General features: G+C 38.5%; 1 protein-coding gene and 2 pseudogenes across 3 annotated transcripts in view; 1 reads left to right on the top strand and 2 right to left on the bottom strand.

The window, feature by feature from the left end:
* The window catches only part of LOC309659503 (ras-related protein Rap-1b pseudogene), a 377624-nt pseudogene that overhangs the window by 264388 nt on the left and 93130 nt on the right, over positions 1-20106 (top strand). The window lies entirely within an intron of this gene.
* Positions 1920-6164, bottom strand: LOC309659598 (protein SEC13 homolog pseudogene; annotated as a pseudogene). Its single transcript has 2 exons — positions 6153-6164; positions 1920-5491 (listed from the first exon to the last, which is right to left on the bottom strand). The product of its transcript is annotated as a protein SEC13 homolog pseudogene (transcript).
* The window catches only part of ACP3 (acid phosphatase 3), a 59267-nt gene continuing 44636 nt past the window's right edge, over positions 5476-20106 (bottom strand). Inside the window, exon 11 of the mRNA XM_082459341.1 lies at positions 5476-14977. Coding sequence (XP_082315467.1) covers positions 14883-14977 — 95 coding nt within the window. The 3' untranslated portion in view covers positions 5476-14882. The remainder of the gene's footprint in view (positions 14978-20106) is intronic.

Below are 20106 nucleotides of genomic sequence, written 5' to 3'. Positions count from 1 at the left end.
TTGTGTCATCTTTGATTTCTTTCATCAGTATCTTACAGTTTTCTGAGTACAGGTCTTTTGCCTCCTTAGGTAGGTTTATTCCTAGGTATTTTATTCATTTTGATGTGATGATAAGTGGGATTGTTTCCTTAACTCCTCTTTGTGATCTTTTGTTGTTAGTGTATAGGAATGCAAGAGATTTCTGTGCATTAATTTTGTATCCTCAACTTTACCAAATTCATTGATGAGCTCTAATAGTTTTCTGGTAGCATCTTTAGGATTTTCTATGTATAGTATCATATCACCTGCAAACAGTGACAGTTTTCGTCTTTTCCAATTTGGATTCCTTTTATTTCTTTTTTGCCATGGCTAGGACTTCCAAAACTATGTTGAACAAAAGTGGCAAGAGTGGACATCCTTGTCTTGTTCCTGATCTTAGAGAAAATGCTTTCAATTTTTCACCATTGAGAATGATGTTTGCTGTGGGTTTGTCATATATGCCCTTTATCAGGTTCAGGTATGTTACTTCTATGCCCACTTTCTGGAGAGTTTTTATCATAAATGGGTGTTGAATTTTGTCACAAGCTTTTTCTGCATCTATTGTGATGATCATATGGTTTTTATTCTTCAGTTTGTTGATGTGGTGTATCACACTGATTTATTTGCTGATATTGAAAAATCCTTGCATTCCTGGGATAAATCCCACTTGATCATAGTGTATGATCCTTTTGATGTATTGTTCGGTTCAAATTGCTAGTATTTTGTTGAGGATTTTTGCATCTATGTTCATCAGTGATATTGGCCTGTAGTTTCCTTTTTTGTGATATCTTTGTCTGGTTTTGGTATCAGGGTTATGGTGGCCTTATTGAATGAGCTTGTGAGTGTTCCTTCCTCTGCAACTTTTTGGAAGAGTTTCAGAAGGATAGGCATTAACTCTTCTCTAAATGTTTGATACAATTTGCCTGTGAAGCCATCTGGTCCTGGACTTTTGTTTGTTGGAAGTTTTTAAATCACAGTTTCAGTTTCATTACTTGTGGTTGTTCTGTTCATATTTTCTATTTCTTCCTGGTTCAGTCTTGGAAGGTTGTAGCTGTCTAAGAATTTTTCCTTTCCTTCTAGTTGCCCATTTTATTGGCATATAATTGCTTATAGTAATCTCTTATGATCCTTTGTATTTCTGTGGTGTCCATTGTAACTTCTCCTGTTTTTTCATTTCTAATTTTATTGACTCGGGTCCGCTCCCTTTTTTTCTTGATGAGTCTGGCTAAAGGTTTATCAATTTTGTTTACCTTCTCAAACAGCAAGTTTTTAGTTTCATTGATCTTTGCTATTGTTTTTTTCATCTCTATTTCATCTGTTGCTGCTCTTTATGATTTCTTTCCTTCTATTAACTTTAGGTTCTGTTTGTTCTTCTTTCTCTAGTTGCTTTACGTGTAAGGTCAGGTTTTTTTATTTGAGAGTTTTCTTGTTTCTTGAGGTAAGATTGTATTGCTACAAGCTTCTATCTTAGAACTACTTTTGCTGCGTCCCATAGGTTTTGGATCATTGTGTTTTCTTTCTTTTTTTAAAAAATTTTTAAATTTTATTTTATTTATGTTTTTATACAGCAGGTTCTTATTAGTCATCAATTTTATACACATCAGTGTATACATGTCAATCCCAATCGCCCAATTCATCACACCCCCACCCCCACCCCCCGCAGCTTTACCCCCTTGGTGTCCATACGACTGTTCTCTACATCTGTGTCTCAATTTCTGCCCTTCACACCAGTTCATCTGTATCATTTTTCTAGGTTCCACATGTATGCGTTAATATACGATATTTGTTTTTCTCTTTCTGATTTCCTTCACTTTGTATGACAGTCTCTAGATCCATCCACGTCTCAACAAAATACCCAATTTCATTCCTTTTCATGGCTGAGTAGGCCCCAGGCTTTCCAGCACTGGGGCCTACAGGTTGTTGGGTGGAGTCAGGTCTTGGTGCTGAAATGGGGACCTCTGGGAGAGCTCATGCTGATCAATATTCCCTGGGACTTCTGCTACCAGTGTCCTTGAGCCCACAGTGAACTATAGTCCACCTTCTCCTCCCCAGGAGATCCACCAAGACTCCTATGTAGGTGTCGCCCAGGTTCCTATGGAGGTACTTCTTTGTGCTGGGTCCCAGTTCATGTGAGGCCTTGTGTGAGCCCTCCAGAGTGGAGTCTCTGTTTCCCCTAGCCCTGTGGAGCTCCTGCACTCAAGCCCTGCTGGGCTTCAAGGCTAAATTCTCTGGGGGTTCTTCTTCCCAATGCCAGACCCTTAGACTATCTTGGAGGGCTGTTTTTATGTGGGAACATCCCTGTATAGCCTGAGTAGGTTTAATATTTTTTGGTGCAAGGGCTATTTTTAGTACAGATGCCTGCCACCTCTTTCCTCAGTGTGTGCTGGTCATTATCCCCTTGTTAGGAGGTGTAACTGATGTTATGGTGACCAGAGCCTGCACTGGATATTGAACAGGGCCTCCCCTTTGCTCTGTGGTTGTCACTGCCCTGACAGAGGTGGGGTCTGTTCCTTAGTTGTCATAGTAAAAGTCCCAAGATCTGTTTCTTAGCTGTGTTTCTGATCTGTGGTGCAAGGTAGGCAGGATTGGAGCACTCCCACTGGGAGGGAAGCCACTCAGTATTCCTCCTCTGGAGCTGTTCACCTGTGGGTGTACTCTGTCATATCACCTTTCACCCATTGTGCGAGCTCTCAGATTACACTACTGTTGACCCCACTCTCGGCCTCACCTTAACCAGGGGTATGCTGGCAATTGGCCCTGGTGTCTCTCAGACATCGTTTTCACTATGCCACCAGCATAGATCCACTAAAGTCAGGTCCCAGGATTGCAGTAATCATGGATTTGGACCTGTTGTGGGCGCTATGTGGGCAGCTCAGACTCTGGCCTGGCCTAACTCCCATATGTATGTGCCCACGAAGTCTACAGCTGCTAAAGCTAGACCTGTCTTGGCTGGGAGCATTCGTTGTCCATTCAGATGTTCTGTAGGTGCTGAGTTTACAAAGCCAGTCACAGGAGTGTCAATTTGCAGTTTGTGCAGCTGTGAGGAGAGATGTCAGCTTTTCTTCCTTAGCTACATGATCCCTGGGGCTCAGCTGTGGTTTCAGCCCCACCTCTGCATATGGGCCACCAACAGGGGTCTGATCCAGAGGCTGCCTGTAGCACACGAGTCCACCCAGCGAGGAGGGGGCATGGAGGTGGTGGCAGCCGGGGTCACGAGAGTGCTCCCCATGGTGGGGACTGGGTACAGAGGAGGAGGTGGTGGCCACAGGGGTCACGGGAGCCCTGGTGGGGATGGGTCCCGTGGGAGAGCTGGTGGCTGCAGGAGCGAGAAACTAGCCATTTTCTTAACCATATCTCTTATTCACTGAAACCAACTTTACCATATATTAATTTTCTATATGCATGTGTGCAACTGGAATTTATATTCTTTCCCCTCATTGATCTGTCTATTCATGAACTATACAAAACTGATCTAATTCCTGAAGAGCTATAAAAATCACCAAGTTAATATATGTACCTATTTTATGCTGTTAGTAGATATATTATTATTTTTAGAAATAATATAGAAAAATCTTTTATTTTCTTAGTCATTCACAAAATATCTTTTGTATCTCTTTGACTTTCCATGAAGTAAGAAGCAATATATGATAGAAAGCTAGATGCTTCTCTGTGCCTCTCTTTTCCTTATATTGGGAAATTAGATGAATTAATTCATGTTTATCTCTTAGAGTGGGCATATAGTAAGTACCTAGTGTTAGCTATTATTTTTTAAAATGAGTAAATTAGGACTCCTATACTTCTCTCTATCTCTTTTTCCACTCTTCTATCTGCATGCCCCTCTGCCAACTTTTGTGAGGTTTTATCATCTCTTCTGTAACCATAATTAATCCTTTCATGGTGTGTCCATTGGTTGAGTCTAAAATTGAAAATATCAATACACATTGTTTCCATTATTGTGATTGTGTTAATATTGATTTCAAAGTGTCTTTATTTTAATTTAATTTTTAATCATGTGTCTTCATCAAGTCACTAATATTATCTATCTTCCTAAATATAGTCTATTCATGGTAAGGGATGCAATGTAATTATTGAAGATACATTTCCCAGAACCCTCTGAATTTTTATTTCAATCTGGACCAGGTGCTCTCTGGGATGGATGCCAACCTGTCATCCTGACTTCCTGTCAACCTAGTCCTGGATTGGAGCCAGTTATCTTGGATCTCCAGTCTTTACCTTTCTTGAATTTTACTCTTGTTTTGGCTAAACAATATCTTCAAAAGTAATTTTCTTGAAAGGATGCATGAGGAATAAGACTGCTGAATTTTTACAAGTCTGAAAGTGACTTAATTTCCCCTCTCATTTGATAGACATGTTTACTGGATATATAATATTAAGTTCATAATTATTTTTTTCTCAGAATTGAAGCTATAGCATCCAGGGATTCTTTTTTTGTTGTTTATAAGCAATGTGAATTTATTTAAATACTTTGGAAACACCCCCCTGCCCCCGCAAATGATGCCTGCACCTAAAAGTTACATTAAAATGACCCAAAATATTTTAAAATAATAGATTTGAAGGTCATTTGTAGTTTTTCCCTCTGAACAAGAGTTCATTCAGCTGGATAGTAAGTTACAAACCATATCAAATCATGTTAAGGCAGATGATGAATCTGGTTGCATTTGTTATGACTCCCAGGAGCAAGTGATATTGTGGGAGCTGGGCGTTCTTCCTCCCAGCTGTGTGGTCAGTTGGCCCAGGAAAGGGCAGTCCTGGAGGCAGCAGGTAGAGAGCCAGGCCCTGCCTGTCTTGTCACTGCTCATTCTCAGTCACTGCTCTGTGACTGAAGTGTACATGGAACCCTGGCCCTTGTTGGCATCACTGATGCACACCCACTGCCAGTTGACTGACTCCTTCCACAGGGTCACTTTATTGTCTCTACCTGAGACAGCCAGGATGTTGGCTGTGATGGACAAGCTCACATGCCATACAACATCATTGAACTTGTGCAACAGTTTGGGAGACCATGTATTGCCTGTTCATCGTCACAGGTACAAATGAACACTCGACCATCCTGGGAGCAGCTGGCAGTGGTGCTGGTAGGCAGGCCAATGGAGCTGGCCCAGGCCATGTCTCAAACCCAGTCACTGTGTGCTTTCAACTTCTGCTCTTCCTTCCACTGGCCGTTCTTCTCCTCCTTCCACAATTTGATGAGGTTGTCACAGCCGCCTGATGCAAATTTCTTGATGTAGTTGGACTTCTGCCCAGATGGCTGGTCTATGAAGCTTCCAGGCATGACAGCAGGGGCCCAGCTCACTGTTTTGAAGCCAGCAGTGTGAGCATTACTGATCTTCTTCACTTCCCACTGGCTCAACCTGGTATAGATCAGTAGGGAGATGGCCCCATCGAAGCTACCACAGGCCAGGATCAGGTCCCTGATACCCAACTGAATGTGCTGTAAAAATATCTGTGATTTCTATTGGTAACAAAATCACAGGTATTGCTATAACTACTGTAGTTTGTGCCTACATTCAGAATGGATAGAAATGCTAAAGTTTAGAGATTAGAGAAAATAAAATATGATTTATTTCCTTCCAAGTTCACAGACCTCCTAAATTTTATCCATGGACTTTTATTGATGAACCCGTGAGTTAGAGTAAAAGCTTTTTGAGGTGTGGAAGACTGTATGTTCCAAAGATGACAGCAATAATATCTCCCACCCCCTCATCCTCTTTCACTATATGACCTTGATACTCTCCCATCAGCAGGTAGAATATTTTTCCACCCCCTTGAATCTGGGTGAGCCCATGACACTTTTGAACAACAGCGTATGTTTTTTTTTTTTCTCTCTCTTTTTTTCTTTTTTAACAGCATATGTTAGAAGTGATGCTATACCAGTCTGAGCATAACTCTTAACTGACCTGTCAACTTCTGCTTCCTTCCTCATAGAAGCAAGACACCATGTAAGACGTGCAGTTATCCTAGATCGCCATGCTGCTAAAAGCCCAAGCTATATAAAGAGGCCCTGGAGGATAAAATACCATGTGGAGGAAAAAGATGACCAAGGAACACAAGTGTCAGACCCCCAAGTGAAGAAGCCATCTTGGAAGTGGATCCTTTAGTTCTTGCCACCCTACTTGCTGCGACATGGATCAGAGGTGAACTGCCCCTCCAGGTTCTTCCAGGATTCCTGACCAATAAAATTGTGGGCAAAATAAATTGCCTGTTTTAAGCCACTGAATTTTGGGGTAGTTAGTTTGGCAGTGATAGGTAATGGGCAATCATGTATCCTTCACATTGATTAGCAAACTGACAGGCATAAATGAGGGGCTCAGGAATGGTTGACAAACTGAGACTTGCGTGGCATTTTGGTATCAGTAGGAACCACAGGGAGTAACATAATGTGATGAAAGTATATTGTCTGATAGGTGGCCTATGGCTTGAAGGTACCTCAACCTGCTTTCCAAGACCTCAGATTAGCCAAATCCTTCCCAAATGCTGACTCCTCGATTGGTCTCCAAAGGTTACAGTCTCTTCAGGGAAGAGTATATATAGGATGATTAAAGAGCACATAATGAAAATGCATGTTAGAATGGTGTAGTTGTACTGGAAGCAATCTCTGTGCATCTGATAACTTGGTCTGGGTCTGGAAACAGACCTCAGGGGACACTATTGTATCATAGCTATGAGCACAGTCTCTGAAGTCAGTGTGTCATGGTGGAAATCTTGGTCAGCCGTAGAGCCTGCTCTGTGACTAGGACATGCAAGTCTTTCTGTGTCTCAGTTTACACATCTGTAAAATGTATATAAAACAGTATCCTCCTCATAGGTGTATAGTGAGATTTAAATGAGTTAATACATTTGGTTGGCACATATAGCTCCCACTGAAGACCAAATGGACCTCTCTTGAGTACTTTCAGTGACTCTTGAATTATTTAGGTGGTTCCTAAAATACATATGTGCCACATGTGATTTTTAGATAGTGCACATATCAACTTTTTATGATAGCTGTAGTCTATATTTAGTTTAATTTATATTAGAAAATTTATAGCCAGCATTTCTGAGTTCATATATAAGATAGGATAACATTATAAAATATACTAAGCCATAAATAGTATAGCTAAGGCCCAAATGGTAAAGATGAAACTGAAATGCTTGAAATTGGCATGTGGGAGCTGCAAATCTGGGAGTCTGCAAAGGAGAGAGGAACAGAGAAATGAAGTCATTTATTCATGTGCAATGAACCAGCATCAAATGCCATCAATTCTTTGCCTCAGTCCATTTTATTTCACATTTGACCACTCTATAATGGGCAACACTATTTAAAATCTAGATCTGCCTTCCAAAAGAGCAATGTATCTTTAATGGGGCAAGCTGTAATATTTTCATTTCAGCATGTTTCCCTGGAAAAGATCATTAATTGTGGTCTACAGAACACTGGTCTACAAAATTATTGTGTTAACTTGGTAAAAGTAAGTTTTCATTAGATTGACTAATTTTATTGTCATGAGCTCTGGTGTTTGGAAACTTGTCCCTATCTTTTTTCTGGTTTCAAGGTTGAAACACTGTTTGAGGAGCTTATAGTGGACTTTTAATACTATTCAGTTATGGGACTTACCTGGTGGCCCATTAGTTAAGACTCTATGCTTCCACTGCAGGGGACATGGGTTTGATCCCTGGTTGGGGAACTAAGATCCCACATGCCGTGTAGCAAAAAAAAAAAAAAAAAAAAAAAAAAATATATATATATATATATACACACATATAATATATACACATATACTAGTCAGTTATGATCATATGATTTGGCAGTATCTTTTCAACACAAAAATGAGGGGGAGATCTGGCAACTCTGTTGGAGGTTTCAGCACAACTTTTTTTGCTGGGTGGAACTAAGGGAAAGCATGAATCATTAAAATATGTCTGATTACTTTATCAATATATTAGATTGTTAACCTGGATATCTTAGCTCCAAAATGTCATTCATATAATTATGAGAGTATCAAATCTTATCTTCATATCCTATTGTATTGCATCTACATAAAAGCCACAGTCTTAAGGTCGTATCTGTGTAATTGTGGTAGGTTAGATTTAATCAAGATGTTTTAATCAAGATATTTTGTGAGTATAGAGCTACTTTCCAAATCTTTCAGTGACTTTGAAGTGGCAAAATAGGAATGTTATTTGCCTGAATAAAGTATATTAAAAATAGAAAAACCAACTCAGTTTCATTGAGAGGTATCAAGTTTGAAATTATCAAAAAAAAATGTCATTCTACTTGGATGGGACTCATATTATCTTAGTAGTCATTTTTCTTCAAAGGCATTAACATCACAAGTGAGACACAGTTTGGATAGAAAAAACAACAACAAAATAAAATAAGAATGAGTTGTGATTTTCTAACAGAGAATCTTACCAAACTACTTTTCCTCAAAGGAAGGCAGTGTGGTGACAGCTTGAGTTCAGAGCCCATTCTTGTCACCTTCCAGCTCTGTGACTGTAGGCAGATTATTTAGCCTCAGTTTCCTCATCTGTGAAATGGGAATGATGTTACCATTAGTACCTGCCTCACAGGACTAGCACATAATAAGTGCCATATAAGTTTTGTTAAATGAACAAAGTATGAAAAATTTGTTGACCATTGGAATGTTTCACCAATTGCTTTAATGAAATGAGGGTGTCCCAAGTTCAGATTCCCACCCATATGGTAATTTTTCTCATTATAATGAAGAGTAATTTCTTAGAAGTTATCTATTTATATGAAAAATGTTTAAATTATGAAAATAAGTTTCTTAATATGTCATGTTTTCAAACTTCATTGCATTAAAAGCATTATAAACTCTTTTCTCATCTCAATCTGTTCCTATCAATCTTTCAGAAAACCGAGGGAGGTAATTTTGTGCATTATGAATGACCTGAACTGAATGTCACTCTCAAGAGTCCAGGAAGATTATCTGTAGAAAAGAGAAGGAAGATGAACAAAGTGGCTGTTTTAGTAATTTGGATAAGTTAGCCAGGATTCATATGTTTTGAGAAAGAACTGTTCATGATCTTCTGCTGGCTTGTGGGAGAAAGAATGCACGTTTGCCACCTGGAAAAGCTGCTTCCTAGTCTGATCTCATGGGGATGGCCAAACCCTGCTCGAAATCATCCAGTTACTGAAGGGCACCTGTTCACCAGCAGCCTGTTCAATTGGGGACACATTGCCATGTTTGCTTCATTGAGGTCAATGAAACCTGGGCACAAGGGGGGTAATTTACTTCTATAATTATAAGAAAGAAGTTGAGATATAGCAGGAGACTGAAGAAAGTTGGAAAGATATCTATTTGCCATCTACATTCAATATTATTCTACTTGAAATTATTCTACTTTATCATTGACAAGATAACAAATCTTATGAAAACCAATTCTTTGCTTGTTTTTTTCTTTCTGCAATATTTACCTTCCCATTGAATTGATAATAACTTAAGCTGGTTCCACTGTCTTTACATTTTAATGACTTTTATTTCCCTATATTCTATTACAGTTGACCTTGTGCTATAATCTAGTTGTTTTGATTCTTTTGGAGAATACTGAGAATATTGTGGTCTTTCAGAAAGAAATCCTCAGTCAAAGTAACAGTTTTAATAAGATCTCAAGTTTTCTTGCTGTTTCACTAAATGAAATGTTCATCATTTTAATAATAGTTGTCATATCAAGACGTGGTATATACAAAGATTGAAAAAAAACATTTTCAAGAGTATACAGAGAACTAATAAGAAACGACATCTCATTTTTTTCACTTTGTAAAACTCAAAATAATAATGTTTTTAGCTGGGAATGAAAAATTCCTGTCTTTTTCATTCACTATTTTCTTTAACAAATGCTGATATGGTGTTTACTATGTGCCTGGCATGTTCCTGGCACTTTACAAATATTACTCCATTTATTCCTATGATAATTCTCTGAGGTAGGTACTATACTATCATTATTCACATTTTACAAATGAGGAAACTGAGTCATGGAGATGTTAAATAACTTGCCCAGGATCACATGGCTAGTAAGTGGCATAGCTGGGATTTGAACCCATGCAATTTGACTCCATCACCCTATTCTCTTGTGTTCTCCATGTTTGACCCAATGAGGCAAATATAGGGATAATGGCGTTGAATAAAATTCCCCATCAGTCACTTCATTAAGAATAGTAATTTCTAACACATAAGTCCTTGGCAAAAATTTGTTTTAAAAGACTTGGCCTCTCTTCTATAAAATGTTAAAATAATTTAATTATGGGTAGATCAGACATATATGTGAGAAGCCACTGCTAAAAAAAGAGGAAAAAAAAAGAAATAAAAATACATTTTCAAAGATTGAAGGAGACGGACTTCCCTAGTAGAGCAGTGGTTAAGAATCTTCCTGCCAATGCAGGGGACACTGGTTTGAGCCCTGGTCCGGGAAGATCCCATATGCCGTGAAGCAACTAAGCCCGTGTGCCAGTTACTGAGCCTGCGCGCTAGAGCCCAAGAGCCACAACTAGTGAGACTGTGTGCCACAACTACTGAAGCCCATGCGCCTAGAGCCCGTGCTCCGCAACAAGAGAAGCCACCACAATGAGACACCCGCGCACCGCAATGAAGAGTATCCCCTGCTCACCGCAACTAGAGAAAGCCCGTGCGCAGCAACGAAGACCCAATGCAGCCAAAAATAAATAAATAAATAAATTTATTTTAAAAAAAAGAAAAGATTGAGGGAGAGATATACAAGTTTTATTTTCCCCCATTCATTTAATTTATTTCAAGTATGATTTACTTTGCATAACATTTGTGAGAGGGATGGAAGATAGGAAGAAGCGGTGACAAGCAGTTTTGGAAGATGTAACAACAAAAAGTTACATATTAAAGCTTTACATTCTCTGTGGTATGCTAAAAGTTACTATTTGTCCCAGATTTTTCAGAGAAGTTATTGTTTCAACTTATTTTATTACGTTGTAAGTTTATTTTTCTTTGGCCCTGGGAAAAAAATGATCATTGTAAGCATGCTTCTATTCACTTAATAATAAAATGAGCTGTTTTGGGAACCACAAATTGTGAATGGTTGATCTCTTTGAGAAACCATCACTCTTTGTTCTCGAAACCACCATTTTAACAGACCTTAACTATTTTATTGCCTCTGTTCTTCAGGTGAGAATTATTAAAACTGCACAAATGTATGGACACCAAGGGGGGACGGGGGGTGGGATGAACTGGGAGATTGGGGTTGACTTTTGGCATGGTTTAGAGAGTCAAATGTGAATCAGCTGGATGTATATTCTTAAACAAGGCCAGACATGAATCTTAAAATATTGTGCAAAATTAACTGGAAGGAGGTGAGACCATGTGGTTTAGAACCAGAAATGTGGTGCTGAAGGGCACATTTGGTGGGAACTATAGAGAGGAAGGGCCAAATCCTTGAGGTACTCTGAAAGAAAATAATATAAATTAGTGAAAAATGAATAACCCAGTTAAAGAAATTATTTAACTGTGAGCCCTGTAAAGGCAGGGTCTGAAATTCAATACTGCACTCTGCATGTCAAATAATAACCTTTTCTTGAGCTGAGATTCCCTTTGAAAAATATGATGGAAACTAGGGACCCTACTTCAGGCTAAGAGCAGGCAGTTAACACGTTTGTGAGATTAAGTTAAATTGTGAACATAAGTGTTATGTCTGTTTTTGTTTTCTTCCCCTTCACTGAATGGCTTGACTATCTTTCTTAACTTTGACAGACACAATTACAGACCTTTGCTAGAAAACCAAATGTTGGGTTTTCTGTTTAGGGGGGAAAAAAGACCTATTGTACTTAATTTCCCTTACTCCCAATATTTTACTGAAATAATAGGAAAGATGTGAAAATAAGAATTGACTCATAATATTCAGACAGCAAATCAGATATTTTGAGAAATTCTTCAATGATAAGCAGATGTGATTGAACTGATAAAGAAGTCAAAACAAGGAAATTGTGGTCAGACCTACCAGAGATGAACGTGGTTCTTTCCAAGGGAGCCACAGAGAAGACTGAAGTTTGGTTCATCACATAGAGCATCAGGGAACTGTGGAGTACTTGTCAGGGTAACTAATTAAAGAACTGCATTCCCTATCAGCTGCTCATCCTACTCCTTCCTCCATATATACAGAGTGGCTGCCTTCAAGATAAAATCTTGGGAGGTACTCTTTGTGGAAAGTGGGCGCTCTTTTGGGAGAACTGTTGTGCTCTGAGGGAGAAATAGAGCAGACATTGAGGTAATTCAGGACTTACATCACAGACATGGAGGGAAAAATTTTAAAAGTTAAGGTCATTCCACCCAAGAGATATATACACAGAAACACTCACCCTAGCCAAGAGTAAAGCCTTTTTATTTTTTGATATGTCCCTAGATGACATACCACTTCCCTGCCCACAAACATTACTGGGCCCCTGATGCTATAACTTACCCTTACGCAGAATCTCAAATAAGCACTTCCCATTCAAGTGAGAACACCCACTTCTGATAATGGTTATGTACCTCCTGTCCACAGAAAACTAAACTTTGGGCAAAATATAAAATACAAATAATTAAAGGTAGTTAGGAGCAATCAAAAGCAGGCAGAACTCTAATAAAGATGTAAAAAAAAAAAAAGGTAATCAGAAAAAAAAAAAAGCAGGCAGATACTGGAGGGGATCAGCCCTTGGAAAAAGAGCATAGCACTAGAATAGTTTTAGTTTTTATGGCATTTAGCCTGATGGCAGGCTTCAGTCTGTGCCAGGGGCAGAGGGTGGGGATGAATGGTTAAAATGCAGGGGAAAAAATCCATAGTCTTACTGGCTTGAAGTACCAAAGGACAGAATTTGGGGGCATCCATAGTCTCTGAAAAGCGAGAAGAAAACCTCCCAAAAATTGAAAGCCAGAGAGGGAAAACTCCAACCTGTATGTACAAACTCTGCCTCAGCTCTGTAGCTGACTCCACATCTTGAACTAACCATACATAGGAAAGACTCCATGCAGCCTCACTTAGGCTAAAAGAGTTGAGCTGAGATTTTAGTTGCTATCCATTGCAGGGGAGATAGTTTGCAGCTTGAATTCAGCCAATTTAACTAACTGCTTAAAAAATACCCACAACTTTCTAGAGGAACATACTAGAATCCAGATCCTCTATAACATATCATTTACAATGTTTAAAACACAATCCAAAATTATTCTATATACAAAGAAACAGGAAAATGTAACCTAAAAAGGCAATGAATTAAGACTGGTCATGAGATAACCAAGATGGTGCAATTAGCAAAAGAGAATTTTAAAGCAGTTATTAAAGATGTTTGTTGGGAAAATAGATATACAAAACTAGGAAACCAACACCAGCCATCCCTACTAATCTACAAAGTTCTTCATTTGTGGATTACGATTCACAAGAATTTAAGACAAACCTGGAGCATGAAAGAGAAGGTCCAAGATTAATAAATTCAAACAACTGAGCCCAGAGAAAACAGAGATAATTTAGGGAGCAGAGGAGAACTTGAAAAAATTCTAAGTAGAATTCTTAAAGACATTCAAGAATAGATTGCATTCCTAAAATAAGAAGGGGCCACAATGAAAAATGAACAATCAATGAATAGGGAAGAATTCTTGGAAATAAAAAAACAAATAATTGTTGCTGAAGACCAAGTTGGTGTTCTGGAAAATGAAATTTCTCAGAATGTAGAAAAATAAGACAAAAATCTGGAAAAAGTGAGAGAAAATTGAGGCATGGAGAATACCAAGAAATTCAAGGTCTACACAGTTTCCTTGATATCAGACTTCTTGTCCGCAGGCCTGTATGCTAGAAGACAACAGAATACTGAATTCAAATTCTGAGGGAAATGATTTTTCAATAGGAAAATTTATACCCAGCTGACTGATAGGTAAGTGGGAGGGCATAATATAGACATATTAGAACCAGAAAACTTAGAGCCCATGCACCCTTAAAAAAAAAAAAAAAAAGGCAAAACAAACTTCAAGGGAGGGAAAAAAGAATACAAGAAAGAGGACTCCATGGGTTATAAGATCAGTGAAAGATAGAAAAATTTCATAAAATAAAAGCAATTCATAAAATTCATGCTAATCGCTAGGAGAACTAAAACCAGACATTGTTGACAACATTGCCTCTGATGATTGGAAGTGGATAGGAAGACCTTTTACTTTGTATTTTATACTCTTCTTTATTATCTGCATTTATTTTTGTTTTGGATACAATTACTTGTAATAAAAATTTAATAAAACTTTAAAAAGTCACCCCCTTCCTTTGCAATATAGCAGTACTTATTTTCTACATGTGTTGTCAAATTCCTTCTTAAAACATTTAATGAGAAGAGAAATTAGTGTGCATGTTTGCATTAAACCTACTTAAGAGTTAAAGAAGAGATTTATTTATACCTTCTGATTGAGTCCTATTTCTTAAGAATCATCCTATATCATACTACTTCTAGTCTAATTTTTCCCATTATCCAGTCTTCTTTAATCTATGTCTTTGTCACCCCTTGTAAGTTTTTGCTCTTTGAAGGCAAAAGGCTGATTGGAATTTGACTTCTTATTTTTCTCTGGACATTTGTGCCAGAGAATACGACTATCCTTTGCAGAACAATTTCCTTCCAGATGAATGAGAAACCCACACCAGGATGACCTGGTGTTCATTCATCAGTCAGTCTGGCAGCTGTCCCTGGGTCACTGTGAGTTCATACCCTTCTCTAGGCAGGCTCAAAAGGCGGGGTGATGCCCACAAGGTGAAAACCTGTCCTTTGAATGCTGCATCACTGAGAAATGCTGCATCACAGGGGATTGGCCTGGCATGCCCGCCCTTATTCAGCCATCTGTTCAGATGTTTCCACAGGAGTCTCTCTGTCAGCAGGGCCCGTGGCGGATGAGGATAAATAGCAGCACAATTAGGACACCAGATACCAGGCAAAAGACAATGGCAAGCAGGTCATGGAAGCAACCTAAATGCCCATCAACAGACAAATGGATAAAGAAGTTGTGGTACATATATACAATGGAATATTACTCAGTCATAAAAAGGAACAAAATTGAGTCATTTGTTGAGACGTGGATGGATCTAGAGACTGTCATACAGAGTGAAGTAAGTCAGAAAGAGAAAAACAAATATCGTATATTAACGCATGTATGTGAAACCTAGAAAAATGGTACAGATGAGCCAGTTTGCAGGGCAGAAGTTGAGACACAGATGTAGAGAACAGACATACGGACACCAAGGGGGGAAAACTGCGGTGGGGTGGGGATGGTGGTGTGCTGAATTGGGAGATTGGGATTGACATCTATACACGATGTGTATAAAATTGATGACCAATAAGAACCTGCAGTATAAAAAAAACAAACAAAACAACTAATACTAAACTTTCATTGGGTTATTTGTATGGAAATATGTTAATATAAAGGTTTCAGACATTACATTAAATTTGTAAAAATCTTATATGTTCTGGTATAATGTTATAAGTCATAATTCTAGTTATTACTTTAAAATGTATATCTCAGAAATAACTAAATTTCGTTGTCAATTGCATTATTATGAACTTTCATCAAATCTTTAACTGTGGTCATTTTTAAGTCTTTGTCATTTACAGACAGTTCTGGTTGTACTCTGATGCTTTTGCAAATATGTTCCTATAAAAGGGTTTCATCTTCAAGGAATTCATGGAAAAGACTCTGACAAGTACAGGTTTCTGGTAACTGACTGTACTGCTGAACTGAATGAATAAGCATTTTCAGAACTCTAATGAAAAACTGATGAACTCATAAAAGGGCTAACAAAAGATCAAGATGAAAAAAGAAATTAATTACATGGGACTGAGTGAACTGATGAGGATGATTATAATTTTTGTGACTTTCTGTTTGAATTTTAAAAAAAAATCCCACAAGGACTCAGAGGCAAAGAATATATAAATTAATTTTCACTGCAAAGTAAAGGAGCTGTTACATTGGAGGATTACTGGACTGAATGTCAATATTATGACATAGTATGAGTGTGTTTCATGTTTGGTAATTGCAATCGTTGCTTTTGTTGTGGTCATCCATGTACAATGCTTGGTGTCAGTCTATTTATCTCTTGTAAAAATAAAATACAGTGTGTGTGTGTGAAAAAAAACAAGAAAAAAAAGACAATGGCAAGGATGATCCTTCCAACTGTGGGAAAATACGAAGAACATTATTGTAAAATAATGGATTAGGAAAACATGAAGATAATAAAATTAACTGATTAGGAAAATATGAAGATCACATATCAGTGCTGATTTCTGCCTTCATGTAAAATTTCAGTGGCATTTCTGAAACAGCCATGAAATCAGCATAGTGTGGTGAAAAGAGCACTGGATTAAAAAATAGGAAATGACCTAGGTTCCAGTTCCAGCATGACTTTTGACCTTTAGGCCTCAGCTCTTCCACTATAAAGTAAAGGTAATTGACTGAAGTATTTCTGGGGTCCTCTTTCAGCAATAACTTCATGCATTTTTCTACAGTTAAAATTATCGGGCCTCCCTTATGGCTCAGTGGTTAGGAATCCGCCTGCCAATGCAGGGGACATGGGTTCGAGCCCTGGTCCGGGAAGATCCCAAATGTCACGGAGCAACAAAGCCCGTGTGCCACAACTACTGAGTCTGCACTCTAGAGTCCGTGAGCCACAACTACTGAGCCTATGGGCCACAACTACTGAAGTCCACGTGCCGAGAGCCCGTGCTCTGCAACAAGAGAAGCCACCGCAATGAGAAACTTCTGCACGGCAATGAAGAGTAGCCCCCGATCACCGCCACTAGAGAAAGCCCACACGCAGCAATGAAGACCTGATGCAAACAAAAATAAATAAGTAAATTTATTTTAAAAAATTATCAATTGTTCATGGTGTCAGGGTCAAAGAGAATTCTGAATACTCTACTGCCATCATTAATTGGGTCTAAAATAAATGGAATATCAATTTTTACTCTTAGAATTTAATTTTCAGTAAATATCTTTTAGAGAAGAAACCTGAGCACATGTTGACTATGGTAAGCATTATTAGGATAACTGTGTACTATTGCTATTTTGTACCTTTATTTACACATATCCCTTTGATAGCTGACCAGTCATGAAGCAGATATATGGGTTTGTTTTTTATGAGATGCTATTCATTATTTCATCTGGAAAGCTACTTCTCCCACCCAACACACACCTTAGTCCACTATAGTATATACATCGTAAATATCAGCTTGCACCATCTCTAAATGTATGTCTAATTTTCATTGTAAAAATATGGGATTGCTAGTTGGTTTAGGCAATAGGAGAGGAAACATATTTCTAATCCTGGCAGCCCTGTCTACAGGACCCTAGTGCTCCATGCAACACAGTTGAAAATCACATATTTAGCCTAACCTTATCATTGTAGAGATGAAAAAAATGAGAAGAAGAGAGATTAGATAATTTGGCTAAGATGAAGCAGATAATTGCATTTGGGTTGAAATACATGAAGTCTTATAAGTCTCATGAGTTTAAAACCAATGACTAAAAACTAAAACTAATGACTTCCAAATTTAAATCTTCCCCAAACTCAAGGCTCAGATATCCAACTGTTTATTCAACTCATTCCCTGGGACATCTAATAGGCATTTCAATCTCAACAAGTCCAAAACTGAGCTTCTAGTCCCCATGCTCCCCACCAACCTCCCCTGCCAAATCTGTTCTTCCCACAGCCTCCCCCATCTCAGTTGATGGAAACTTTCTACTTCTAGAATCTCAGCCCCCAAATCTTGGAGTCTCCCTTGATTTCTCCCTTTCTCTCACATTCTATACCTAATCTGTCAGGAAATCCTGTTGGTTCTACCAAAAACTATATCCAGAAACCAATGATTCAGCCACCAGTCTGGTTTGAACCACCATCATCTTTTTTTTTTTTTAAAGATTTTTTTTTTGATGTGGACCATTTTTAAAGTCTTTATTGAATTTGTTACAATATTGCTTCTGTTTTATGTTTCGGTTTTTTGGCCACAAGTCATGTGGGATCTTAGCTCCCCAACCTGGGATCAAACCCACACCTCCTGCACTGGAACGTGAAGTCTTAACCACTGGACCACCAGGGAAATTCCCAACCACCATCATCTTTTGATGGGATCAGTACCATGCCCTCCGACTTGCTCCTAGCTTCTATCCTTTCTCCCTACAATCTATTTTCAACACATTAGCCAAATGGCTTCAAATCAAATCATGCCACTCTTCTACTTAAAACAAAGTCTGCAATGAATGCTCATCTCACACAGAGTGAAAGCCAAAATCCTGATAACAGTTTACGAGGCTCTATATCATCTTGCCTTATTAACCTCTTGGATTTCCTCTCCTATACTCTCCCTTCACTTACTCTCTTTTGGCCACACAGGCCTTCTTGTTCCTCAGACATGACAGGCACTTTCCCCCTTACCACCTTTGCTATAGTTGTTACCATTGCCTAGACGTTCTTCTCACAAATCCCTGAACCAGGTAACTCCATCACCTTCCTTGCTCAAATCTTGTCTTCTCAACGAGGGCTTTCTATTTAAAAATGCAAACTATATGTCCTCTCCCCGCACCCATCCCCACTTGGCACTTGTGATCCTCACCTTCCAAAATACTTATTTATTATGTTTATTATTTATTATCCATCTCTCCTTCCCTCTAACAGAATGTATGCTTCATGAGGGGAGGAACATTTGTCTTTTTTGTTCATGAACATATCACAAGCACTTAGAACAGTACCTCACACATAGCAGGAGCTCAGTAAATATTTGTGGAAAGAATTAAAGATCTAGAACTTATAGGTTATCAACTCTTAGTTCAGTGTTTTTCTCATGATGTCAGGATGCCTCTTGGTACCGTGAGAAGGTGAATATTAATCAAATTAGATCTTGGTGGACCAGTGCCATTAGCACTGCAGATGGAGTTAATGTAAAGTTGGAGGGAACTAAACAGAATTGAGGAAGAAAGGAAAGGACTAAATGAAAATGAGGGAAGAAGGCAAGAGACAAATGATTCTTTAAGATTAATGTCCATGGATGACTTTCTGTATTTGGAAATTTATTTTCAATTTATTTTTGTCCATGTTGTCATATGCTTTCCCAATCTTTTCTCTTTCTTTGTTCCTTCCTAGATATGCAGTGAGCACACACCATATGGCAGGTCAGCTGGGTGTTCGGTTCTGGGGTTTCATGATCCCTGCTCTTTTTTTTTTAACATCTTTATTGGAGTATAATTGCTTTACAATGGTGTGTTAGTTTCTGCTTTATAACAAAGTGAATCAGTTATACATATACATATGTTCTCATATCTCTTCCCTCTTGCATCTCCCTCCCTCCCACCCTCCCTATCCCACCCCTCTAGGTGGTCACAAAGCACAGAGCTGATCTCCCTGTGCTATGCGGTTGCTTCCCACTAGCTATCTATTTTACGTGTGGTAGTGTATATATGTCCATGACACTCTCTCACTTTCTCACAGCTTACCCTTCCCCTCCCCATATCCTCAAGTCCATTCTCTAGTAGGTCTGTGTCCTTATTCCCATCTTGCCACTAGGTTCTTCATGACCTTTTTTTTTTCCTCTTAGATTCCATATATATGTGTTAGCATACTGTATTTGTTTTTCTCTTTCTGACTTACTTCACTCTGTATGACAGACTCTAACTACATCCACCTCACTACAAATAACTCCATTTCGTTTCTTTTTATGGCTGAGTAATATCCCATTGTATATATGTGCCACATCTTCTCTATCCATTCATCCGATGATGGACATTTAGGTTGCTTCCATGTCCTGGCTATTGAAAATAGAGCTGCAATGAACATTTTGGTACATGACTCTTTTTGAATTATGGTTTTCTCAGGGTATATGCCCAGCAGTGGGATTGCTCAGTCATATGGAAGTTCTAATTTTAGTTTTTTAAGGAACCTCCATACTGTTCTCCATAGTGGCTGTATCAATTTACATTCCCACCAACAGTGCAAGAGAGTTCCCTTTTCTCCACACCCTCTCCAGCGTTTATTGTTTCTAGATTTTTGATGATGACCATTCTGACCCGTATGAGATGATAACTCATTGTAGTTTTGATTTGCATTTCTCTA

The sequence above is a fragment of the Balaenoptera physalus genome, assembly GCF_965194825.1.
Source record: "Balaenoptera physalus genome assembly, chromosome: 4".
NCBI classification, from domain to species: domain Eukaryota; kingdom Metazoa; phylum Chordata; class Mammalia; order Artiodactyla; family Balaenopteridae; genus Balaenoptera; species Balaenoptera physalus.
This window is presented reverse-complemented; position numbering and strand designations above follow the sequence as displayed.